Below are 26,200 nucleotides of genomic sequence, written 5' to 3'. Positions count from 1 at the left end.
CCCCTTCTCCTGAGCTGGGAAGTTAACCTTCCAACCTTCCTCACTGCGCTGGCTGAGAGATGGAGAGAAAACAGTTCGGCTGCAAGAGCTGCTAAGCCCAGCAGCTGAGAAATGCGAGCTGCAAGAGAGCAGGGAACAACTCTCATCTTGACCTTGATTATTAATGTCAGCCTACCTTACAGGATAGTGGTGAGAATTATTGAGAAAATGCATCCAAGGCCCTTCAAAACCTGGGAACGAGCTATATTTTAGATGCAGGGCTGTTTTAAAAAGAGCCCTCTCTGCTGCGTTCTGCTCCAGTTGAATCCAGATATGGGAACGGGGGTCCCCCCCCAAAATAATTTATCTTCTCGTTTTTAACCTCTTTCCAGGAGAGGAGTTTGGTCAGCAAAAAAAACCCTCCCCTCCCCTCACTCCATCGCCCAGCCTAATGCAGAGGCACGCTCCCTCCCCTGAATTCCTGCCCCCTACTGACCCCCTTGTTTGTCCGGAGAAGTTTATACTTGTACTGTACAAGGAACGGTTGCTCTAGCTGGGAGGGATGCCAGCGATGGAATTCCTGGAATAGGCTGCAGGAGCAAGACGGGGGTATCCCAGAGCAGCTGCTTGGACCGACCACATCAGAGACCCCCCTTGGAGTGTGTGCGCGCCGGGTTGGGGTGGGGGCGACATGGGCCAGTGGGGAGTCAGCAAAGCCAGGATCCTTCGCAGGCCAAGCCACATCAAAGCGAGGCCCTTCGGGATTCAGAAGGGGGTGCAGGTGACTTGTAAATGCCGGCTGGGAAGAAGCTGGCCGCCTGAGGGGTGGAGGTGATGCATTGGCCCAAAGAGTCATGGCAGCTTCCTGCCCAGCTCATCACTGCTCACCGAACCCACCGTGGCAAGCCTGCCCCCCACATGTTGAAGTGCCCCCCCCAGCTAAAACTCCCCCCTGCATTTGGCTTCCGGGCCCCATTTCTTTTCCTTCCTTCCTTCTTTTCAGAAAATTTATACTCCGCTCGGTCGTAAAAATAACCCTCGGTTTACAGAAAGATAATAAAACCAAGAAAAGTTCACAGTGCAGTACTTTTAAAACGTACGAAAAGCTCAGAATGCCCAAACAGACTGAAATCACCTTGATTTTCCAAACACATGGAGTAGGCTTGCCTGAGCAAGAATGTTTTTAGCAGGCGCCGAGAAGAGTACAAGGGAGGCGCCTGGTTGGTCTCATGTGGCGGGGAGTTCCAAAGTTTAAACCTGCGGCACTAAACGATTGAGTTCTTGCAAATGTGGAACGGGTATTATGGGGCAGGTGTCGTAATGCCAATCCCCCCAATCAAAGTGGAGGAGTGGGGACATGTGGGGGTAAGGCAATTTTATAGGTAAACTGGTCCCAAGTTTATATAGTAATCGTAACAGTTTGAACTTGGCAGATCTTTTCCTTGATTCCGTGATTCAGTTGGGTGTATACAGAGGTGGACCGCTGGTCAGTTACGTTCTCAGAGGCTCTCCAAAGCAAGATTCGCCAACCTGGTGCCCTGCACGTTGGCAGGGGGCTGGTGGGAGTTGTAGTTCAACACGCCTGGAAGGCACTGGGTTGGTTAAGGCATCGCCAAGACTTCCGGCAAAGGTCTTACCAGCAGTACCAGGAGTTAAGCTCTGTGTGCAAATCTTCTCCTCTGCTAAGGAGCAACAGGCCGCCTTCCAAACATATGGATGCTTCCCCTTGTTAAGTAACTTCGTCCACAAATTCTCCAGAAAACCAAAGGCCAGTTCGAAAGGTTTGTAACTAGCTTGAGGATCACTTAATAAGAATGTGTTTTGCAGATGTTATGAGCTGTGGCATGTATGTATTTGCATAATGTGTTTTGGGGGTCTCTGGGACAATTTAAAGACTTAAGAAAACTTTTTTAAGAAAGCGATTGTGGTTAGGCACCGCACAGCAACCCTTGGCCTCAAGCAACAACTCTTTAGTAACGGCACCTCCCCTCCCAGGCCTCTGAGGAGGACCAGGTGCCATCCGAGTGGGGCTCAGAAACTAGCAGATCAAGGTGCAGCGAGCATCACCCTGCCATGCGCTTACCCTCATGGATGGGCACGCTTGCGCACACATCCCTTCCGAGGTTCCTTGCTTGCTTTGTTTAGAATAGCTGAGATTCCTGGCATGCAGAACACACCGTTCCTCAGAGGGTGTGAGTCTGAACAGCCATCTCTTAGGCATGAAAAGTTAGGTTTGCCTGACAGGGGCTGAGGGGTGTGTTTTCTGTGCCCCACCCTTGTGCGATAGTCAACCGTGGTTGCCCATTGATAGGAAAACACTCTGTACATGCTCCAAGGGACTCAGTTATTTCTGTACATGTTCCAGCACCGAGACCTCCAGGCACCAAACTGATGGTCCGGTGCTGTAGAATCATATAATAATAATACAGTAATAATAATAATAATAATATGATTATTTATATGCTGCCCATCTGACTGGGTTGCCAGCAAATTTAAACAGCAAACACGGTAAAACATCAAACATAAAAAACTGAAGAATTGTAGAGTTGGAAGGGACCACAAGAGTCATCCAGGAATGCAGGGATCTTTAGCCCAATGTGGGGCTCAAACTCACAACCCTAAGATTAAGAGTCTCATGCTCTACCAACTGAGCTACCCCAAGGCTCAAATCAGGCCTTGGAAAGAGTCTGATATAAGCCCCAAGAAGTAAGTTTGTCTGGGTTGCTTCCTCGCTAGCATGATTATGAGCAAAGTTTTTTGTGCGATTAAAAAACAGGCAAACATTAATCTGTGTCCTGTACAAAGAACAGGGATGGGGAACCCTTGGTCCTCCAGATGTTGATGGACCCCAACTCCCATCAACCCCAGGCAGCATGGTCAATGGTAGGGGATGATGGGGGCCGGGGCTCAACATCTGGATGGCCACAGGATACCCATCCCTGACCTAAAAGATGTAAATTCTGCAACTTGTAAAAAGCACGCAAACTGAGTGCATCTAACGATGGTATTTCCTTACTTTCCATAATTAATTCTGTTTCGGCTAATGACACAGAAGCTTCAAAGGGCTACTTCAGGCCAGCTCATCTCTATAGCCCTCAGGTCTATAAACTCATGTGTGTGTGCAAAACATCTGTCATTCCTCATATGGTTTCCATATTAAAATTCTGCACACGCACAGAGTGATCCCAGAAGCGTGGCACGAGGGGCACCATAATGATGGGAGGAGGTTTTTTTGTTTTGTTATTAAGTAACGTAAAAATGCAAAACGAGAACACAAAATCGATAGATATAAAAATGTAGAAAATGCGTTTCGTTAAAGCCCACCTTTCTCCCAAACCGCTTGCCCGATTGCGATCAAATTTGGCCACAGCGTCACATGCGGATGGCACAGTGTCCCTATCAACTTAGACTGGACAGATGGCACACCTATGGCTGGTATATACCTGATTTTGTGTCAAAATAAATAGCGACCTCCAGTGAACATTAAAGGAATAGGCGGAATAGGAGTATAGTCCCGTGAGATCCAGGCAGTCCGCCGAGATGCCCCTATGTAAACATAACACACGAAAAATAGGGGGACTCTGACGGTCAGGGGATTCTGAAGGGGGACTCTGACCCTCTATTTAACAAACTGAGCCACAGCAACGCGTGGCAGGGCCAGCTAGTACATAATAAAACAAAAGCAAACCAATAACCCACCCACCCTTCCCACAAACCCATTGAAAAGGCCATAGAAATGTTAATCAGCCAAAGGCCTGGTTATAGAGGATATTTTTTTTTGCCTGGTGCCTAAGGATAGGTAATGAAGGCACCAGGCGAGCTTCCTTGGGGAGAGTATCCCACAAGCCACAGAAAAGGCCAGTTCTCGGGTTGCCACCCTCCAGACCTCTGGCGAAGGAGGAACACAAGGAAGGGGCTCTGATGATGATCTCAGGGTCCGGGTTTTTTCATATGGACAGGCGGTCCTTGAGGTCCTGAGCCATTTAAGGTTTTAGAGGTCAAAACCAACACTTTGAATTGGACCTGGAAATGAACTGGCAGTCGGTGCAGTTGGGCCAGGATCGGTGGGATACGCTCAAACCCATCTTGCCCTGGTGAGCGACCAGGCTGCCGAATTCTGCACCAGCTCAAGTGACAGCAAAGGTTGGGGATCTATCCCCAAGACACCTGCTCCTTCAGAGGGACCGTAATCCCATCAAGAGCTTTAACGTTTAATGTCTTCCTCTCTGAAGAACACGGGATTCTGCACAGCGCTGGCAACACTTTGTGTACTTGACCCCCAGATTGCCATTGAAACGGGAGCTAGGTTTCTGCACCTCTGAGTCAGCCGCAGAAAGGGCCCAGCCTTCTTGGAGAAAGGCAGCCTTGCTCGGGAGAGATCCTTCCGTCTGTCCCCCCCAAGAAACGGCCCTGGCACCAATGTTTACACAGCTGCCCAGGGAAGGTTGCTCAAAGTGTGGCATGGCACCCACTCACTGAGGCGTGATTCACAGCACGGGTGGGGGCTCAGACTGGCCGAGAGAGGGGCTGGGAAGACTTAGCGATGGGACAGGTGACTCAGGGCCTGCCGTGTAATTTCAGGCCGCAGAGAGGTATCATTAAAACAGCCCACGGAAGATCGAAATAGCCCCAGGGCCTTCCTGACCTCGTGCCAGCCACACGGCAGGGAGGGCCTAAACAAAAGCGGCAAGATCATGATAGAGAAGCTGAGGAAACACTGGCCTCAGATAACCCAGCACCTAGAATTCTGGCTATATGGCAAATGCCTTAATGCTCTCACTTATTGGCCGCACCTCTCCTTTCCTTTCTTCTTTCTGTTCTATGCTGCTACAGGTAAGAGTTGGATTGTAAGCTCTTTGGGGCGGGGACTTCGCATTTTGGATGACAAAACTCTGAAGGTAGTGTGTGCTCTAGTATATTCATACATGCATACACGCATGCAAACACAGAAAAGGTGGATTCTGCGACTAGCAGATTATGCAAATGAAACAATTCTGCGTAATTTGTTCTGCAGTTGCGGGTGTTTTGTGAATTCTGGTCTTGCTAGCTGTAGGGAGAGTAGGGTTGGCTGGTCAAGAGCATCCCAGATGGGATTTCAGGGCCCAAACCTGAGACCTAAGGGTGTTCTCAAATGATGTCACAGTGGCAGTTTCCATTGATGTGATGGGACATGCCCTGGAGACAGAAGTTAATTGGGAGAAGGGAGAGGAGGAGCACAGATCTCCCGCCAAGTGACTGTGCTAGAATCTGCAGTCAGCTCCTGCCGGACTGAAGCTTGCAAGTTGCATGCATTATTAGCAACATTTGTTATATTTTATTAAATACACTCTGGCCCAGCTGGGAAATCAAAACCTCCACCTGTCGCCTGGAAGGGGCCAGGCCAACCTGGAGACTTCAGGTCAGCCCTGCAGGCCTGGCAAGGTGCTACCTAGGGCATCTAAGGACCTTCCCCAGCTGCTAAAAATCTTATTCCAGCAACCATTCTGGCTTTTGAGAATTTAGCAGACACTGCCCATGCACTGTTAAATTGCAAGCTCTTTGGGGCGGGGACTTGCAGTCATAAGGAATAGAGACATCCTTTACTGTTGTTAATGACAGCTGACTCTTAGCAAGCCTTAAAGACCCATTTGCCCCCCCCCCCCCCCCAAAAAAAAGAGGAAGAGGAGAGAGGGTATTTTAAGATTTCACATTGTGATAAGTTTAGAGCAACTACCACCCTTTCTACTTTTAATCTCTGCTGCCCACTTAGGAACTACTTACTGACCCAGAACCTTTCAGTAGAGAGGATCCTTCAAAACTCAGGAGCCAGCATTGCAGTTAAGAGCAGGATTTGTGAGCTGGAAAGTCACGAGTTCAAGTGTTACCTTGGCCATCCAAGCAGCTTTACCCAAGCTTCACTCTCTGTTCTCCCATCTGTAAAATGGGTATAATAGTGCTGACCTCCCTTTAGGGTTGCCATAAAGCAGGAATAGGGGTCCTGTGGCCCTGCAAATGCTGTTAATCTCCAACACACATCAGCCGCAGCCAACATGGAAGATGATCAGTACCACATGTTCTACACTCGCCATAAAGATGACAAGATAAATGATCCGTTAAGAGACTCAGGACGCAGCTATTATTAATAATAAAAGCCCTGGATCCTGGCTCCAGAAAAGATGGCAGAGAGAAGAATCTCTCAAATTACGTAGGTGGATTGCTCAGTCTCATTTTTCGATCCTCACGCACAGAGAGACCATCCGTTGGGAAAGTTTATTGGGCCTTGGAAATTGTACGGGAGCCAAACCAACCTCCCACAAGCTCCCGGGAAACAGGGCCGAGGGCGACAAGCGGAGAAACACAAACAGTTGTGTCAAACCGCAAGCGTCTTCCAGGCCAATTGCACCCTGCAATCTTCCTAGCTGTGACCTCAGCGAGCTAGAAACATCTTCCCGCTCCCAGGATCCCCGGCATGCAAAGCCATGTAAGAGTAGACACAGCAACCTCCATGCTTTGCTACGATTCTGCACGCCTAACTTCGGCCTCCCCACGGTATATCGCCGCTAGGACTTCTGCCGTATTCTCCGATCCTAAAGTTGCAGCATGTGTCGAGGGGTGCGGAACTTAGCACCCTAAGAATCGTGTCCTATATTTCACGTTGGACACAACAAGTTTCTAGTCCTCATGGCCACAGATCATAGCTGTCAAGTTTTCCCTTTTCTCGCGAGGAAGCCTATTCAACATAAGGGAATTTCCCTTTTTTTAAAAAAGGGAGAACTCGACAGCTATGCTGCAGATAGAAACTTGAAAGTGCGCCTGGTTCTGCCAAAACTCTGTGAGTCAGGAAAGAGCTCAAAGCCTTAGGGGGATGCCCTCTGTTTGGGCCCGGGCTGCATCCTGTTAAACAAATGAATGGATAAACGACGTCTTCTCTGAAGGAAAATGCCTACGATGGCAGGTTCAGTCCGGGCCTAGCAGCAGGCCGGGACCTGACGGTTGCCTAGCAGCAGATTAATCACCAGGGGGTTTCCCCAGTTTTCTCCATCCAGAGAGGGAAAGTGGCGAGGGATCGAAAAGCGAGCTGGCAGCGCCCTCCGCTCTGCCCCCGAGGTGGCAGGATGGGTCTGGGCTTTAGCACCCACGGTGCGCGGCTCCAGCTTGCCAGCAGAGTCGGCCCGGTGCCCTGCGTCTTGTAGGATTTGCAAAAGAACAACTGGAAGCTGGCATGGCTCTAGCTGGCATGGAGGAATCGATGCAGGAATGCAGGGCTGAATGCCAGAACTCCCGGGTCCCGATGCCCCTGGCCTCCAGGCGGGCATTCCTGGGCATCCTTGCTGCTGTCGTTGCATACATAAACAGTCTTTTGTTTTCTTTTGGTAGTTCTGCACCTATAATGCCTAACAAAAAAAGCCTCTTTTTTAAAAAACAAAAGTTATCTTAAACATTTTTGTTCAACTCATTATATATCATTTCCCAGAAAAGCTTTTATCACCCCACATGACCATCACATATGATAAAACGTACCCTCTTTCCTTTTACATTTCCAGCACACATTTGAACTGATTCTATACATTTTCGTAATTTTACTAGGTGCAACCATTTTCACATAATTTTCTTTCAATAAACAGCAGGCTGTAAACTTCAAATCCTCTTTCCATAACTTTTACCATGAAGAAAACTGTGTATTATAACCAAAATCTCTTGCTCAATGTAAGCAAGGAGTGATGTTTTTAGGCAACTGTCTGGTCTGAGTTTACTGCTAGGCCCGGGCTGACTCTGCCCCCTTTTCTCAAGAGCTGGGATGGTGTCCTGTAGCTGTTGTTGGGGCTAAAACTCCCAACCCCGCTGAAAACGGGGGTCAGCCCAGCTGGGGGCAATGGGAACTGGGGTCCCACATCACAGATTTGTCCACACTTTGTCCCCTTTTAAGGGGGAACAGGAGACAGGGCAGCCTAAAATAAGTAAATAAAGAAAATTGCAGGAGCTCCATGCATCTCACATTGGGTGCTGGGGCACCCTGGAAGGGTGCCTTCTTAAACACCACATTGAGTTCATCTCTAGGTAGAAGGTCTTGGCAAGCAAAGTGATGTGAGCCCTCTCATCTGCTCTTATCTTTTTAGCGGACGGAGAACACATCTGCACTGCACATTTAAAGCTGTTTCATACCACTTTAAGCAGCCATTTCTCCCCCGCCTCCCCACAAAGAATTCTGGGAAGTGTAGTTTGTTAAGGACACCGAGAGTTGCTGGGAGACCCAACAAAGAGCTATAAGCCTGGATGGCTCAGTCGGCGAGAGCGTGGTGCTGATAACGCCAAGGTTGTGGGTTCAAATCCCGAATGGAACAGCTGCATAATCCTGAGTGGCAGGGGTTGGACTAGATGGTCGCTAGGGTCCCTTTCAACTCTACGATTCTATGAATTCCCAGAGTCCCCAGGGAAGTAGGGCTTATTGTTAAACCGCTCTGGGAATTGTAGCTTTCAGAGGGGAATATTGGGGTCTCCTAACCACTTGGCACCCTTGACGAACTACCCTTCCCAGGATTCTTTGAGACTTTTTAAAGCGTCATAGTTATTCTGAGTAGACCTGCTAGGATGTATAAGACTGAATCAGATAAGTGCTGGAGATGCAATGAGGTCAAGGTTCTTTCACATGTGGTAGACCTGTAAAAGGGTAAAAGAGTATTGGGAAATGATTTATAATCAATTGAAAAAAATGTTTAAAAGTACTTTTTAAAAAAACAATTTCCAGGTGTCAAAAAAGGCTATTTATGTATGCAGCCTGTGTTTTGTTAGCCCCAAAATGGAAAACAAGCGAGATCCCAACTAAAGAGGAATGGCAACTTATCGGTAAACTGATGGAATATTTGCAGCTTGCGGACCCAACATATAGAATAAGAGAACAAGAAGAACATACGTCTAAAGAAGATTGGAAAATGTTTATTGAATAGATGGGGGGGAACTGTGTCCACTTGAAAACGTTGGCAACATTAAGATAAATTCAACAAGTTTTGATGGGTGTATTAATAGGAAACTGAATGGTTTAGTTTATGTAAAATATGCAGGGATTTACAATATGCAAGTTGAACCATGGAAAGGGAAGAAGGGAAGTCATTGACATTTTAAGGTTGTTTAGAATTTAGATGAATATTTTAAATTGTAATTCAGAAAATGTAATCGAAATTTATATACACACACACAAAAAATAAAGTGTTGTGATTCTGTGAAGTGTTGTGATTCTGTTCTCAGAATCTGATTCTGAGGCCATACGAGTCACGCTGAGAAAGGGGGGAAGCAGTTCAGGAATAGGAAACAAGGTTCTTTGAAGAGGAGGCTCTGCTGCACCTCCCATTTCACTCAAACTCCAGGCTGATTCACACATACACCAGAGGACGCTGATTCACACGGTAAGGGGCCATCAGTCAACACCCCATCACTTCGACTTCCTGCTCGGGGAGTGAGCTGCCCCCACTGACTGCGTCCCTGTGATAGGAACCTTCTGCCAGTGATGTAGCAGCTGCCAGGCTCATTCGCACATGGGAATCATCACTCCCGGCAGTGTTCTGCAAGCCAAGCATGTGGAAGCTAATGGGGGGGGGCATATTCACACCCAGGTTGCTGCCACGGACACAAACCACTTGGAAAACTGCACATGGTGTTAAAAGAGAGGCACTGCACTTCTTTAAAAATTGCCGCCTGCCTGAATTTAACTCTCTAGTAGTTCATAGGAAAGTGTGTTAAAATCTTCCAAGCGTCCCTATTTTTCAGGGACAGTTCCGGATTTACAGAAGCCATCCCAGTTTCTGATCTGATCCTGGAACGTCCCACTTTTCCTATTTTCATCGGAGAAATGTTGGAGGATATGGTAGGACGTCGCTATTTTCACCAGGGAAATGTTGGAGGGTATGGAGTTATTCAATTACAACCCCCCCCCCCGAGCCAAGGAGATAAGTCACTATGCAACCTTTAGAAGACATATTTTTAGAAGAAGTTTTTTTAAAAAACAATGTTTAATGTTTTACTATGTTTTTATATGTGTTGGAAACCACCCAGAATGGCTGGTGCAACCCAGTCAGATGGGCAGGGTATAAATAATAAAATTATTATTATTATGGAATAGGATGTCCCTATTTTCATCAGAGAAATGTTGGAGGGGATGAAATCACATGTGCTAAAATACAATGACCTGTGGGCTGGGATACTAAAAAGTGCGGGATGTACACAATGTTGGTCTTACTCAGAGTAGACCTACTGAAATTAACAACAGCAAAGCATTACCTTCAGCTAACTTTTTGTCAAGGTAGACTGGGCTGAAATTAATGGGCCTAGGTTAGGCACGACCATTAATTTCAAGAGATCTTCTCTGAATTCTCTCCCCACTGCAAGAATTTGAGTTCAAGATACACGGATCAAGCACCTTGCTTGCTAAATTTGCTGGATTTTTATACATGTTGCAGAATCCCGGCTTTCAGCGACGCACAGCTCACACTAACCGAAAATGCCCCACCCCTGGGCTGCTGACTTTAACAATATAATTAAACACCCAAGCATTTCCTTTCACACAAAGTTTCGTGGCCCAGGGGCACGTTGGCAAAGCTCTCCCACCATTGCTACTTTTCAGCAGTACCACGCCAAATAAGCTACGGGCATTCTTGTTTTGAAGATGTAAAAGACAACCAAAAATAATAATAATGGGGTGTTGCATATATATTACATGCAAGAGAGACATATTCTGAGAAGAAGTTAAAGCTGGCTACAAACTGACATCTATTTCAAAGAAGCCTCATTTATACCAAGAAAGAACTAATCTCCCTTACTAATCGCTCTGTGGGCGGGAGAATCATTGTGGAAGAGAGTCTTTCACAAAATGTGAGAGAGTGCTTAGGGGGAAAAACCACACGCACACCGAGAGCTGTCAATATTCCCAAGTAGTTGCATTTTAGTTCAGCCACATGGTACCTATGGAAGAGCTTGACGTTTTGTGCCTAGGAAAGGGGTCTAACAAGTCTTCTCCGTAGAATTGTAGAGCTGGAAGGGACCACGAGTATCATCTAGTCCAACAACCTGCAATGTAGGAATCTTTTGCCCAACGTGGGACTGGAACCCACAACCCACAGGTTAAGAGTCTCGTCTCATGCTCTGCCAACTGAGCTATGGTAATCTATTAGGCAACAAGGTAGGGAAGGGGCTGGATTCCCCCCGAGAGTGGAAGTTAGTTTGGTCTTCAGATATCCAGTGTGTTGTCACGTGGAAGATGGAGCAAGCTTGTCTTCTCCTGCTCCGGAGGGTAGGACTCGAACCCATGGCTTCAAGTTACAAGAAAGGAGATTCCGACTAAACATCAGGAAGAACTTTCTGGCAGTAAGGAATGCTTGGCAGTGGAACGGCTCTCCCTCAGGAGGCTGGGGACCCTCCTTCCTTGGGAGGTTTTTAAGCAGAATTTGGATGGTCACCTGTCATTGCAGGGGGTTGGACTAGATGACCCATGGGGTCTCTTCCAGCTCTACAATTCTGTGATTCTATATAGGTTCCTAGAATGGCCTGTTGAAAAGATTTGAAGTGTTGTAAAATGGTCCCAGTGAGAAGAGAGGTTGTGATGTCACAGCCGTCAGGCAATCAGAGCTGTGCAAAGCTGCCTACTGTGCAAAACAAACAGACATGACTTTCCTTAAATAGGTCTGTCAACAACGTAGCAAGTGTGCTCGCAGAATGCAGCCGCTGCTGTTTTTTATGTACATCTGTTATGCACCCTGAGCGAGTTGAAATAATGGGACTTAATGAGTCATGTCTCAGTCCTTACACTATCAGGGTAGAGTAGCTTGCAAAAGCAGATTATAAAGGCCCTCAGGGGACAATACCACTTTAAGATGCAAAAGGGGCACTGCTCGTGTGAAAAAGCATAAGTTTAAACAAAGCCTCCTGCATGTGGAAAGCTAGTATGCCAAGCGGATGAGCTTCAGCCTGCAACACTAGCTTTCCACGTGCAGGGAGGCTGAAGCTGCACAGGTTTTCCCCACCCCCCACCCCTTTAATCAAAGTGATTGGATAGTAGAAGGGAGCCACCTAGTGGCAACTCTGTAAACGGCAGCCCCAATATAACGCCCCAGTTTGGGGGGATCCTTCCTCCTGCTGGGTCCAGCTGCTTCCCAGCCAACCTATTAATTTGGAGCGGGCAGGATCAAGAGAGGCAGGAGTCCGGGGAAGGAAAGAAGAGCCCCATGGCTCCTGCCAACAAGGAAAATGTAGCCAGGATTTCGATGGAAATCCCCATGCTGTAGGTGGAGCTGAGTCAGACGTTTGTGAGTCGTTTGGAAAATGGAAAAAGCAGAGCTGAGCCAAGCGAGAAAGGGCGGAAAGACAAAACAGAGTGGGAGCTCCTGACTGCTATGACGGATGTCATTCAGTCAGTCACTGACGTCTGGACACGCTTGCCTCTCACCACCCGAAATCCCTTGCAGATGCCCTTTTCCTGCCATAGGAAAACTTTGCAGGGACTGGCATCAACAACAGCAGCAGCAGCAGCAGCAGCAGCAGGAGGATTTTACGGAGATATTATGGGGTGGGTGGGTGGGTAGGGCGGACAGTTTACCCAGAGCCAAGAAACCTACAGTCATGTCCGAGTGTGAAGTGCAGCTTCCTCTGCCTCTTTGGCACCATTTCTCTTTAGTTGCAGCGGCAAACCCATTCATAAACGTGACATGACATCACAGCCCCCCAGCCTATGTCAGTGGGCTCCACACTAGGGGTGGGCGATACCCGGTTTTCAACATCGCAATATATCACCAGCTGAAGATTGTGATGTACTGATATATCACAATGTCTGAAAAAGGGGGCAGGCTTTGCCGTTTCCCCCACATAGTGATTTTTTTGCATCACACACACACACTGATTTGTGATCTATTGACGAAACTGATAGCATGATATGGACTTCAAACCGGTTTTGGATAGTAATAAAACACAGTGAATTCTAGGTAGGCCTTTGAGAAATGTGCCCCCCCCCCCGGCACCCTAACAATGATTAACATCAGAGCCAGGGCAGCAATCTTTTCAAATACAGTACAAGAGTCCTTGCAATGTGTCAGGACATGCTGTCCAGGCTTCCTCAGCTAGGGCATGTGACTTTGGTGATTTGGGAGCCTGAAGCAATTGCAAATGACATAGAAGAGTTCCTGCAAGCTGCGGGAGGAAAACCTGTAATCTGATCCCAGAAAGTGAGCTTCCTTTAGGCAAGCAGCTCACGGTTCGAGTGGATGTTACCGAGTGCCTTTATCTCTGCAAAGAGCACCTCAGACCCTGTGCAAAGAGCCTGTGCCCGGACATCCTCTGAATACACGGTGCTGTTGGAAGATACAGGAAAGCACTTGTTTACACAGCACGCAACTTATGGAACTCACTGCTGCAGGAGGAAGTGACGGCCTTGGGCCTAGACGGGTTACACAAATTTGTGGGGAGAGAGGTATGGATAGCTACTTGTCACGGCTGGAGGCATAAATGCTGCTGAATACCAGCTGCAGGAAACTGAAAGATAATAATAATAATAATAATAATAATAATAATAATAATAATAATAATATATTACTTATGCCCTGCCCATTTGGCTGAGTTTCCCCAGCCACTCTGGGCGGCTTCCAACAAAATATTAAAAATACAATAAAGCATCAGACATTAAAAACTTCCCTAAACAGGGCTGCCTTCAGATGTCTTCTAAAAGTCAGATAGTGTTTATTTCCTTGACATCTGATGGGAGGGCGTTCCACAGGGCAGGCGCCACTACCAAGAAGGCCCTCTGCCTGGTTCCCTGTAACTTTACTTCTCGCAATGAGGGAATTGCCAGAAGGCCCTCAAAGCTGGACCTCGGTGTCCGGGCTGAACGATGGGGGTGGATACACTCTTGTGTGGAACTCCTGCTTGCACGCTTCCTGTAGGCATGTGCTTGGCCACTCTGAGAACAGGATGCTGGACTAGTTGGGCCACTGGCCTCATCCAGTAGCCTCATATAATGATCTTATGCACTCATATCTTCCTTTGGGGCTTCCCACAGGCTTCTGGTTGTGTGCTGCAAGAACAGGATAATAACAACATCCAAACACAGGAAGTTGGCCCACAGGCCAAATTTGGCTTCCCAGCCTTCTACATTTGACCCACAAGGCCTTTCCCCCCAAGCCACTTCCCCCTGCCCCACACCTGACATATCATATGTGATGTCAGGCGTGGGGCATGTAGAGATGCGGCCCAAAGCCTGCAGAAAGCAGGATCAAACTCCTTGCGCATCAGCTGATGGGAGTTCATTCCTGCTTGGCTCAGGTGCATGAACAATGTCCTCAAATGGGAGCTCCCTGGGAAACATAGAACCATAGACTCATAAGAGCTGGAAGAGACCACAAGGGCCATCCAGTCCAACCCCCTGCCACATGAAGCCTGGAGAAAGCACAACTGAAGTCCCCGCTGCTTAAGTTGGACTGTGGGGAGGAGGAGATAAAAATCCGGCCCACAGGGTCAGGCAGGTTCCCCCACCCCTGTCCTAAAGTTATGGTATCAGGTCATAAAAGTTGGATTTCTTGGCAGTGAGGAGGACGACGGGAGGCTCTCCTCATCAACCTTCCTGTGCTCTGAGATTGTCACTAAAAGCTCTGCTGCAGGTGCAGCCCGGCTTGAGATGAGGCAAGCAGCAATTGGAGAGATATGGAATTCTCTCCGAGCTAGGCCTGGAGCCGCCATGATTTTACTTCCGGTGGTTATGTGAAGATCTTCTTAGGGTTCCCAGGCTTTTCGAGTTATATCCTTTAAACTGCTTTAATCTCCAGCTCTTTGCTGTTCCCTTTTGTCATGCATACAGCATTTTAGTTCACCGTTGTGATTTTGTTATTCTGTTTTTGCAAACTGCCCTGGAAACACAGGGCTGAATTATTTTTACGATAGCTAAAGGAGGAACGCTGACCATTACGGAACTGAGATGCGGCGAGCGACTCGGCTTGGGTTGTTGTAGGACTGGTCTCCCGAACCATCTCTCAGCACTTACGCCACTCATCTCCAATAGCAGGGGAGAGAGAACCCAGGAATCCTGGCCCTGGGTTACTTAGTAGTTGCTGCCCCCTGCTGGCTGCAGCTGGTCAAGGTTGAGTTCCTGGCATTTGCTTTCAAAAGGGGAGTGTTGAGCACATTCTCAGCTCCCAGTTCAACAGACATCACTAGCACCCCTCATCCTCAAGAGTAAGAAACTCCACCCCGGGATTCTATATTCCAGCCTTCGGTCTGCCCTCTTCCAAACAGGTCTTATTCCATTGCTGCAGCTGAAGGCAGCACCTAAGAGGTTTAAATATCCAGGCCTTCTGATCAAACCGGGATCGCCAACTTTTCAAACATCCTGGCTCCTAAGCTTTTGTTGGAAGGAGCCTGCCAGGCAGAAAAAAGGAGCCGTTGAAGATTTCCCTGCCAGAGAGACGGAGGGCTCTTCAGCTCCTGCGGCATAAAAGAATGAGGCCAATGTAGTGGCTGGGTTGGGCAGAGAACACAGCAAAGAGTCAAGCGACACTTGTCTATCAGGGAGGGGGATGTTGAAAGGAGACTATGAGAATGCAGGGTTCCACGGCTAGAAGTAAAACCAGTTACAAATATCATGGTTGGCACCCGTCTGTCTCAGGAGACAATGGAGAAGTGTGCCTTTGGAGGAGTATATCTTGGGTGTTAGGGGAGGGGTGGTACCTCTGGTAAAGGATGCTCCTTCTGGGGTAGTTTGCCCCCCTTTCGTCCCCGCCCTGCAGTCCGCTCTCACCTGGGGCTTCCAGAAGCTGTCAGCATGCGACAGTAGCCACACCCTGGGAATGGCTTTGACTGGCCAGCTAAACCAGGGGAGGGAAGCTGATGGGTCTCAAATCCTCGGTGTTAGGGACTCGTAGGCTCCAGCAGAATGAGCGCGGACAAGACCAATAGTGTGGCCCATGGTCAAGAAGGTGGCTTCTGCGCATGCTGCGGAGAGAAGTAAGGGGCAGAGGGGACTCATCCACCTGGGAAGGGAGCCCATCTAGGAGAAGGAAAACTCTGATTCCAAAAATCACTTGCACCCTCTTCCCATCTCCCCTTTCCTAAGTGGTAACCCTTTAGGGCAGAGATGGGAAACTGGTGCTGAGCTCCGAAACTCCCATCAGCTGTAGCTGACAAGGACAAAGGGATAGCGACGATGGGAGTTGTAGTCCTGCAACACCTGGAGAGCCACAGGTTCCTCATCCCTGACTTAGGGGCACCTTGTTTTAAATATGCTGTAAGCCGCCCAGAGTGGCTGGGGAAAGCAGATGATGATGATGATAAACTTTTGATATGGTGCAGTAATGTAAATAAATGTGGCCTTGATCCACTGGGAATGGTGAGCAAGTCAGTTAAGGAAATGCAGAACAAAATCAAGATGGGGGCAAAGTTCCTTCTCACTTTGAAGAGACCACCCAACAAATTACTTAAAAGGTTGTTTATTTTCAGCTGTCAAACGCTGCGAAAAATAATGATCAATCGGTCATAGTCAGATACTGCAAAAAGCCAACTTGCCAGCCAGCAATGTCCCTCGCACCGGAGGGTCTGGGCTTCAGGCTACCCCCATCTCCAACACGGAAGATCCGTTTCTTACAGCCCATGGGAAAGAAACAGAGACACATCTCTACAACAGGGATGTCCAGAAGCGAAGGTGGCGCCACGGAAGGGAAGCCAAGATCTGCTCTGGGGCTTCTGATCCAGACAGCCGATGGCCAGTCCCAGAGAGCGACATTCTCTTCTTCCCCCTCTTTAGAACTGGGAAGTGGGGAGCTCAGGAGTCGCAGGGTGCAGAAGATGCTGCAGGCATCACAAACCATCCATTGCCATAGACAACTCATCCTACGCTCCAATGCCACTCTATCAGGCAGAGCCACCTAGTCCGGGAGGAGAGAGGTTGCACAAGATGGGAAGGAAATAGCCAACGCATGGCTCCTTGCCTCTGCATTCTGGCACCCTCTGCCTTGGGGGGGTCAGGATCTCAGTCCCATCTACTCTGCTTCCATAGCATCTGCGTCTTCTGGATCCTCCCCGTCGAAGTAGCGCTCCTCCTCATCCCGCGACACGATGTCTAGGTTGTCGAAGTCGGGGTTCTCGTCAACCTCGCTGGAGGGAGGGAAGGCACATGTTTACACTGACAAACCTGGAAGCGGACTTCAGGTCTGCGGAGTTGGCAACGAGGAACCAGCTTGCTCTGTGGGAGGGAGAGGTGTCCGCAAGCTTTGGCTGACCCACAGAGCCAGCCATGATCTGTGGCTGCTGCCTAGCATGCCCCCTGCCCCCACAAGCCCCCTGGAATGTCCGGAGATTGTAAGGCAGAGTCTTCAAAGCCCAGTGCGGTGGGAGCCTCCAAAGCAGGGGTGGCCAATCTGTGCTCTCCACCCATTGTTGGACTACAACTCCCATCATCCCTGACCACTGGGGTCTGATGGGATTTGGAGTCCCACAATGTTGGCTGCCCCTGCTCCAAAAGCCTAGCAAGAAGAGAATGCCCCTCTCCCTTGCCCCACACTCTCTGCATGTTCTAGATTGCTCTTCCACGTTCTGGAGCCCATCAGATGTTTTGGACGATGACTCCCACCACATCTGACCACTAGCCATCTTGGTTGTGCCTAATGAGAGCTTAAGTCCAGCAACATCTGGAGGGCACAGGACTGGGGTAATGGAAGAGGGACCTGGGTCTGTCTCACCCAGTGTGGAAGTGAGGGGCCCTCTCCACCTCTGAGTTCTGTGCAATGTGAGACGCTCGTTTCTTTATTTGTCCATTTATAAACCGCTTCGCAGGCAGAAATCACTGAACCAGTGTACAGCAACATACAAAAGATCACCCATTCAAATAAACTAAAGGCATGAGAACCATTTCTACAGCTGTAGTCATTGTTCCATCGAGCGATGGGAGCTGTCCCCCAAACACCTGGAAGGCAGCAGATTGGTTGCAGGAGGCTGCCAGAGATAGAACCTTGGATTAATGTGTTTTTTCAGTGGCGATGGCTTATCACCAAAGTGATTCAGAGAAACGTCCACAGCAAAGAGTGAAAGGACCTATCCACCGATGCCACGCCCTGATTCCTCACCTGTAGTTGAAGTCCCTATCCTTGCCGTCGAGGAAGCGCTGGTACATGCGGCTGGTGAACTCTTCCCGCAGGTAGGCCTTCTCCTCCTGTTCGGGGACCCACTCCTCCATATCCAGGTCAGAGGCCTTGTCTAGAGAGGGAAGAGCGGGCTCAGTGAGCCTTCTGGAGCTGGAGATAAGCTACCCTTTCTCCCCACACCCTTAAAAACACACACATCCCCAGCCCAGAGGATGCCACAGTCCCAGCTGTCCTACCTCCATCTCTCGGGGACCCAAATGAGCCCAAGAGACCGGTCCTCCAGTCCTCATGCTCATATCAAAGACGTTTTTGCTCTTCCCCCCAAAGCCCCGGATTTCCTGCTGTGCTGCTCAAATCACTGGATGAGGCCTCCAGGCTTCTCTCGCTCTAGGACCCCTGAGATGCCTCCCAAGGCCACAATCACTATCTATGCTCCTCAATGGCCCTTCCAGGCTGGCAAGTGTCCCTAGACCGTGCTGGTGCCTTGTCCTTGCCCGAAGGGAGGATGGAGAGATGGAGGATGGAGAATTGCCAATGCAATTCTGGGCTGCATCAATAGGAGTATAGCATCTAGATCAAAGGAAGTAATAGTACCACTGTATTCTGCTCTGGTCAGACCTCACCTGGAGTACTGTGTCCAGTTCTGGGCACCACAGTTCAAGGAGGATACTGACAAGCTGGAACGTGTCCAGAGGAGGGCAACCAAAATGGCCAAAGGCCTGGAAACAATGCCTTATGAGGAACGGCTTAGGGAGCTGGGTATGTTTAGCCTGGAGAAGAGAAGGTTAAGAGGTGATATGATAGCCATGTTCAAATATATAAAAGGATGTCATATAGAAGAGGGTGAAAGGTTGTTTTCTGCTGCTCCAGAGAAGCGGACACGGAGCAATGGATTCAAGCTACAAGAAAGAAGATTCCACCTAAACATTAGGAAGAACTTCCTGACAGTAAGAGCTGTTTGACAGTGGAATTTGCTGCCAAGGAGTGTGGTGGAGTCTCCTTCTTTGGAGGTCTTTAAGCGGAGGCTTGACAGCCATCTGTCAGGAATGCTTTGATGGTGTTTCCTGCTTGGAAGGGGGTTGGACTGGATGGCCCTTGTGGTCTCTTCCAACTCTATGATTCTATGATTCACAAGGGGCAGGGCGAGTGCATACAGAAACCTCTGACTTTCCTTGGAGAAAGGTGAGTGTCGCGCATGTCACTTTTAGCCTCTGGCATGCTGCCCCCGTATGAATATAAGAACAGCTTTGCTGGATCAGGCCAGTGGCCCATCTAGTCCAGCATCCCGTTCTCATGATAGATGCCTGTGGGAAACCCGCAAGCAGGACCCGAGATCTCTCCCCTCCTGTGATTTCCAGCCACTAGTGTTCAGACGCATGGCTGCCTCTGACTGTGAGGCCAGGGCATAACCATCAGGGCCAGCTGCCATCGACAGCCTCCCTCCTCCATGAATTTGTCCAGCCGAAATCCCAAGGGAGCAGAAAAGACAATTTTTGTATGCGACTACGGCTGCAAGGATGCTACTAGCCCAGAGGTGGAAAGAAGATAAAGTCCCTGCCAGAGAAGAATGGCAGATCCAGTTGATGGACTATGCCGAAATGGCAAAAATGATCGGAAGAATCAGAAATCAGGAGGACCAAAACTTTAATAAGGAACGGGGGGGGGGGGAGATCTACAATTTATCTTAAAAACCATTGTAAACTGTTAAAATCGTTAGTGGGATTGCAGTAACACTTGTAGTGTAATGATGAACTATAGACATAACAGAAATACAAAAATCTGGATCATTATAAAAGATGCAGAAGGAAAGGACTAACAAAAAGACCCACAAACGGGAGGAGGGAAGTCCAGGAGACTCTCGGGAATCTTCTTTCTATATAAGACTACTTTTTAACCCAGGAAAATCTTCTCAAAAGTCAGGGGTCGTCTTATACGCTGGGTCGTATTTCTTATACGGCGAGTGTATCCCAAACTCTATATTTTAACTGGAAAAGTTGGGGGTCGTCTTATACGCCCAGTCGTCTTATACATACCGTAGTATGTTGTTATGTGAATGTAAATTTTAATTTGGAAAATCTAATAAATAAATTTGTAAAGAAAAAAGAAAAAATAAGAATGTGCCCAGTCGTCCTTTAAAGCCATCCAGTTTGGAGGCCATTGCTACCTCCTGGAGCAGCGAGTTTCATAGTCTTAACTATTCCCCCAAGCTGCAAAGGTCTCCCCGCCCTCCGCTAGATCCTACCCCTCTGCTTGACCAACCTTCATCATCGCTGTCTTCCTCTTCCTCCTCTTCGCAGGCCTCCTCCTGCTCCTGCTGAACCTGCAGCCGCCGCTGGATGACCTGCTCCTGGTAGGAGTCCAGGAGGACGCCCGAGAGAGAGCAGGAGGCCTCCAGCTTGCCGCTGCCCAGGGCCTGCATCTCCTTGTCGCTCAGGTACTGCCCGATGTACTGCTCATAAAGAAGTGGGTCCCGGCAGCGCATTTGCTCGTCGCTGAAGTACTCCCCACCTGCGGGCAGCAAGAGAGAAAAACAGATGTGGGGCTTGTTTCGAGAAGCTTTCCATGTTTGGTCCTGTGTTTTTGTTGGAAGCCGCCCAGAGTCGCTGGGGCAACCCAGTCAAATTGTCAGAGAGGAGGAGGAGGAGGAGGAGGAGGAGGGGGAGGAGGAGGAGGAGGAGGAGGAGAAGAAGAAGAAGAAGAAGAAGAAGAAGAAGAAGAAGAAGAAGAAGAAGAAGAAGAAGAAGAAGAAGAAGAAGAAGAAGAAGAAGGAGGAGGAGGAGGAGGAGGAGGAGGAGGAGAAGAAGAAGAAGAAGAAGGAGAAGGAGAAGGAGAAGAAGAGGGGAAGAAGAAGAGGAGGAGGAGGAGGAGGAGGAGGAGGAGGAGGAGGAGGAGGAGGAGGAGGAGAAGAAGAAGAAGAAGAAGAAGAAGAAGAAGAGGAGGAGGAGGAGGAGGAGGAGGAGGAGGAGGGGAGGAGGAGGAGGAGGAGGAGGAGGAGGAGGAGGAGGAGGAGGAGAAGAAGAAGAAGAAGAAGAAGAAGAAGAAGAAGAAGAAGAAGAAGAAGAAGAAGAAGAAGAAGAAGAAGAAGAAGAAGAAGAAGAAGAACAGCAATAACTGCAACAACAACAACAACTGGAGGCCAGAGCTCAGGGGATCAAGGCAACAACAACAACAACAACAACAACAACAACAACAACAACAACAACAACAACAACAACTGGAGGCCAGAGCTCAGGGGATCAAGGCTACTGCAGCTTCCTCTGGGAGAATGACAACTGGGGCAGAGATCAGCAGTGCCTCCCCACAGCTCATCATGGGAGGGCATGGGAGACGTCAGGGATAAATTGCTTAACAGGTTTGTGTGACGTACACCCCATCCCACCTGCAAAATAATGTCCGCCAAAGCATCCATCTCCCCCCTTCCACTTTTTTTACTCCTGCAAAACCTTAGAGCAGGGGTGGAGAGGCTATGGCCCTCCAGGCGCCGTTGGAATCCAACTACCATCAGCCCCAGCCACCATGGCTAGTGGTCAGGGATGAGGGGACTTGTAGTACAACAACATCCGCCATGGATGCTTTATTTGAGATTCCTCCATTGCAGGGGGTTGGACTAGAGGACCCTTGGTGTCCCTTCCAACTCTACAGTTCTATGAATATCCGGAGGGCTAATTCCTATTAAAATGTGCTTGTGGGAGAGGGCGTTATGGGTTCCGCCTGTTCTTGCTTCTACTGAGTGTTTTTATTTATTCATTATTTTTATTCTGTGAGAGTTTTTCAGATGAAGGGAGCTGTACTAATTTAATAAATTATGGTGGTGATGATCACAATTCCCCATCTTCCCTGATGCTGGCTGAGGATGATGGAAGTTGGGTTTCCCACTCCTGCCTAAGAAGGTATGGGGAGGGGGGTCTTCCATGGCTCAGAGCAAAGTGCTCTAAGCTCCATAATGAAAAGCCACTCCTGGATTTTGGGGTGCTGGTTGTGGGATGGGAGCAAAGGCCGAACTCTGGGCCTCAGGGAGGTAGCAGCTCCTCTGAAGCTCTTTCTTCTCCCTCTCACAGCTCCTGCCTCAACTTCCCTTGGTTCTCCACTGGTCTAACAAAGATCCTGCCTGCCTCTTCCTCTGCTCTTTGGCAGCCAGGGAACCAAAGGGAGGGGGGGGGAGAGAAAGAAGAGGATGAAAGGGCTCCAAAGATCAGTGGCCAAACAAGGGATCCTGACTCCATCTTGTCCACCACCAACATCATGCTACTCAAGAGACTCCCTAAGCATGAGCACTGCTGGGAGCGCTCAGTCAGCAGAGTATGAGCCTCTTAATCTCAGGGTTGTGGGTTTGAGCAAAAAGATTCCTGCACTGCAGCGGGCTGGACTAGAGGAGCTCTGTGTTCTCCTCCAACTCTACAATTCTATGATTCTAATCCCTTCCCAGAACGGAACCAGGATCTGAAGGCCCAGTACCTTGGATGAGCTGCTGCAGGGCTGCGTAGCGCTTGTTCCGCACCCGGGTGTGGCGCGTCTTGCCCAGGCCGGCCCTGCGCACTTCTGCGCAGTAGAAGTCCGCCTCGTAGCTGCCGGAGAGGTGGCGGAAGCAAGGCAGGTGTTCCTCCCGCAGGACCGTCCGGAACCGCTCCAGGAACACCAGCGGCTTGCTGTGGTACAAATCCCGCAAGATAGCCAGCTTCTGCGCGGGCGTGAAATCCGGCTCGTCCTTCTGCTGGCTCCGCACAGGCAAGCGGCTGTTGGCCACGGCATGGAACATGGCTAGGACAGCAGGGTCGTCGTCCTCTGCGGGTCCAGCAGGCGGTGAATTGGAGCCAACAGACTCTGGCTTTCGGCAACCCCAGTGGCGCTGTTTGGTGTCAGAGGCCTCCCCGCCATTGGGGGGCATGTCTTCAGTAGCCATAGCCTCTGATTCTCTGCTGCCCTGTTGAGATGGCTTGCTCAAGTTATTTGCAGGTGGGGGCTCAGTCTTCAACTCACTCCAGCAGGAGGAAAGAAATGCACTGATGGCCTCGTGCGTCCCAGTAGGAAGGCTGGAGCCAGGGTTCCAAGAGTGTTCTTCCCGACGACTTCCTGGTGCTTTAGATGCCCCATTCCAGTTCAAGGGGGAGCTCTGTGGGTTTGGGACCCCTGACATCTCTTCTCCCCAGAGAGGGCAGCGCAGCGGAGAGCTCTGAGTTGCCCTACGGCCACTGGCACTTGAGGCATCCGGCTCCTGTTCCCTCCTGTGGACCATTTGTAAAGTCTCACTGGGAGCCCCGCTGTCCTTTGGAAGGCAGTCTGTGGCCACTAGGATTCCCACCATCTTTTCTGCAGAGTCCAGTGGCTTTGCAGCCTCAATGTTGTCGGGAAGACCACTTTCAAGCATCCCTCTGTCTGGGTTGCCTTCCTCTACATCCGCTCGGGAGCCGACGGCTGGAAATACAGAGAAATTCCAATTAGTGCCAGTGAAACTGCTACCACACATCATTCAGATGCTCCAAGTTTCCCTATTTTCCAGGGACAGTCCCAGATTTACCGAAGCCGTCCTGGTTTCTGATTTGACCCAGAATGTCCCGCTTTTCCGTAGGATGTCCCTATTCTCAGCGGACAAATGTTAGAGAGGGTGTGGAGTTATGCGACCCCCGAGCCTAGGAGACCTTTAGAAGACAGCCCTATCTGGGGAAGTTTTTTAATGTTTAATGTTTTGTGTGTTGTTGTTTTTTAAAATATATATTATGTTGAAAGCCGCCCAGAGTGGCTGGGGCAACCAAGTCAGATGGGCGGAGATACAAATAATAAAATTACTACCATCATCGTTGTCATTATGATGGATAGGATGTCCCTATTTTCATCAGAGAAATGTTGGAGGGCATGCATGGAAGGGGTGAACGGTGTCTTACAGCCCAAGCATTTCATTTCATTTCTATGGATAGTGGATGATACAAATAAAGACCCTTCTCTCTCTCATAAGGATTGCACACTAAAAAGGATGGCAGCCCAAGGCATACTGTCGTTTCATGTGGAGAGTAAGCTTCCTGCACCTCTGCTAATTCTCCTTTGCCCAGATGATGTTCTCTTCCAAATCACCGCCTTCCCACACTTTCTCCTCCCTCTCTCCGGAGACTAGGACTCTCCCCACCCACTCAGGGAAGAATAAAAGACAGAAAAGTGGGGAGAAATAAAAACTGAGCGGGGATCAGGGAGCAAGAGGAGGGAGGCAAGGTGCGGGGGTCCTATTTGAGTGCAACACCGCTTCCGTCCCGTCCTAAGCGCGCCGGAACGGGGGCGCTCACCTGGGGAAGGCAGCTCTCGGGGCTCGGCCTCTCCTGCCTCCATGCCGCGACACCGGTCTCCGCTCGCGGGGGGAGGCGAACCGATGCCTAAACACCAGCTAGCGAGAACTTCCGGTTCCGGCGGTGCGCTGGTGAACAGGATCCTCCTGCGCGCCGAGAAGCTTTGGTTCCGGGGAGAATTCTACCCCACAGGGTGAGGGTTGGAAGGGCAGAGAGACTTCGCGCGCAGGACGCTGCATTGCGGGAAGGCGCATTTCTTAAGAGGAGGAGAAGAACCCTCGCAAAAGTGGGCTGTATTTTGGTTTGTTTGTTTGTTTGTTTGTTAGGTTAGTTTTACCCTGCCCACCTGACTGGGTTGTCCCAGCCACTCTTGTCAGCTTTGACTGCAATAACAATAACAATAATAATTTATTTATACCTCGCCCAGCCACTCTGGGCAGCTCCCAACAGAATTAATAATAATATTTTTTTAAAAGCGATAAAACACCCAACATTAAAAACTCCACTAAACAGGGCTGCCTTCTGATGCCTTCTAAAAGCCAGATAGTTGTTTATTTCCTTGACATCTGATGGGAGGGCGTTCCACAGGGCGGGCGCCACTAGCAAGAAGGCCCTCTGCCTGGTTCCCTGTAACCTCACTTCTCGCAGTGAGGGAACCGCCAGATGCTTTGGGGTTTCAAGATAAAGTAACTAACAAATTTAATAAATTAAATAAGGGAAGGGAAGTAGTCCAGGACTGGGGGAGCTGCAACTTAAAAGAAAAGAAAAGAAAATAGGGGAAATATTGGGCTTCAATACCCAATGCCCCTGTCAGTAAGACAATTTCTACAGCAGGAAGCTGTGAATGGTCTTAGCTTGGAGGTAGAGCATGTGATTGCATGCAGCTGGTCCCATGTTTGGCCGCTGGCTGGGAAAGACTCCTGCCCGAGATCCTTAATGTTGTACAGTGCCTTGGGATCTTTTGATAGAGGGTGGTCTATAAATCGAATAAATAGTGAATAATAATCATGGAGAGCTGCTGTCAGTCAGTGTAGACAATACTGAGCTAGGTAAGACCAGTGGTCTGGCTCCCTGTAACACATTCACTGCATAGGGCAAGTTACTGTCTGAAAGTGGGCAAAAACTAGGATGAGAGAACCGGGTGGAGATGGCAAATTAACTGAGAGGAAATCAACTCACTACTTTCTATGGCAGCCTTGCATGCCTATTTAAAGATCTCCACCAACTATTTTGAGCCCGGGAGTCCAGGGTATGTGCCACTGACTGTGCTTCCTGTTTGTTACAAGTCAAGTGCGGAGGGAAGTGTTATTGACAACAGGGGTGCATACATGTGACTGACATTGCTTTGCAGGATGGTACCACCTGCATTTCCTGTGTGTGTGTGTGCCTACTTAACATGCCTGCCCATCCCTCCCCATCATCACTTAATCTGACTGCCAAAGTCTGCAATGCAGCCTGGGCTGAGGAAGAAAGAACGCTATGGCTTCTGAACCTCAGTGGACCATCCCACACCCTAGGCCAAGGCACCATGGTTTTGTTTTGGCACTGTGAACAGGAAATATCCCCCCTCCCTCCTTTTCCTAAAAGCCATCTTCTCTCTGCCTTCAACAAGTTCAGATGAGCAAGCAGGATGGAGCCTTGCAGCTTTTCCTGATAAGCACAAGAGGAACTGGTCTTCTAGAGATTTGCGGTCTGCTTCTATCTGCCTAGTCACTATGCTTGGAAGCGGGGATGTTCATCCCCATAAAAGGATGAACAACTCCCATAAGCCTTAACCACTGACCAGGCTGGAGTTGGCGAGAACAGGATTTCAAAACATCTGGATGGCACCAAGCTCTGGGAGACTGGTCTAGAGGAAAATATGGC

General features: G+C 49.2%; 1 protein-coding gene across 1 annotated transcript; it reads right to left on the bottom strand.

Annotated features, from left to right (window-relative positions):
- Positions 1-16,396: 16,396 nt before the first annotated feature.
- Positions 16,397-24,490, bottom strand: CCDC97 (coiled-coil domain containing 97). The gene is made up of 5 exons (XM_035120892.3): positions 24,335-24,490; positions 22,518-23,474; positions 20,322-20,570; positions 18,045-18,174; positions 16,397-17,076 (listed from the first exon to the last, which is right to left on the bottom strand). The coding sequence occupies exons 1-5, from the start codon at positions 24,375-24,377 to the stop codon at positions 16,962-16,964; spliced, it is 1,494 nt and encodes a 497-aa protein (XP_034976783.2). The 5' UTR covers positions 24,378-24,490; the 3' UTR covers positions 16,397-16,961.
- Positions 24,491-26,200: the final 1,710 nt, after the last annotated feature.

Source organism: Zootoca vivipara, chromosome 6, assembly GCF_965207765.1.
Source record: "Zootoca vivipara chromosome 6, rZooViv2.hap1.1, whole genome shotgun sequence".
In the NCBI taxonomy this organism is placed as follows: domain Eukaryota; kingdom Metazoa; phylum Chordata; class Lepidosauria; order Squamata; family Lacertidae; genus Zootoca; species Zootoca vivipara.
The sequence above is the reverse complement of the archived record's forward strand: the minus strand, read 5'-3'. Positions and strand labels throughout refer to the sequence as shown.

Excerpts from the sequence above, each read along its gene's own strand:
- CCDC97 (XM_035120892.3), bottom strand. The coding sequence starts at position 24,377 with ATGGAGGCAGGAGAGGCCGAGCCCCGAGAGCTGCCTTCCCCAG. Across the intron at positions 23,475-24,334 it reads CCGAGAGCTGCCTTCCCCAG|CCGTCGGCTCCCGAGCGGAT; the intron begins GTGAGCGCCCCC and ends CTGTATTTCCAG. Across the intron at positions 18,175-20,321 it reads GGAAGACAGCGATGATGAAG|ACAAGGCCTCTGACCTGGAT; the intron begins GTTGGTCAAGCA and ends TTCCCTCTCTAG.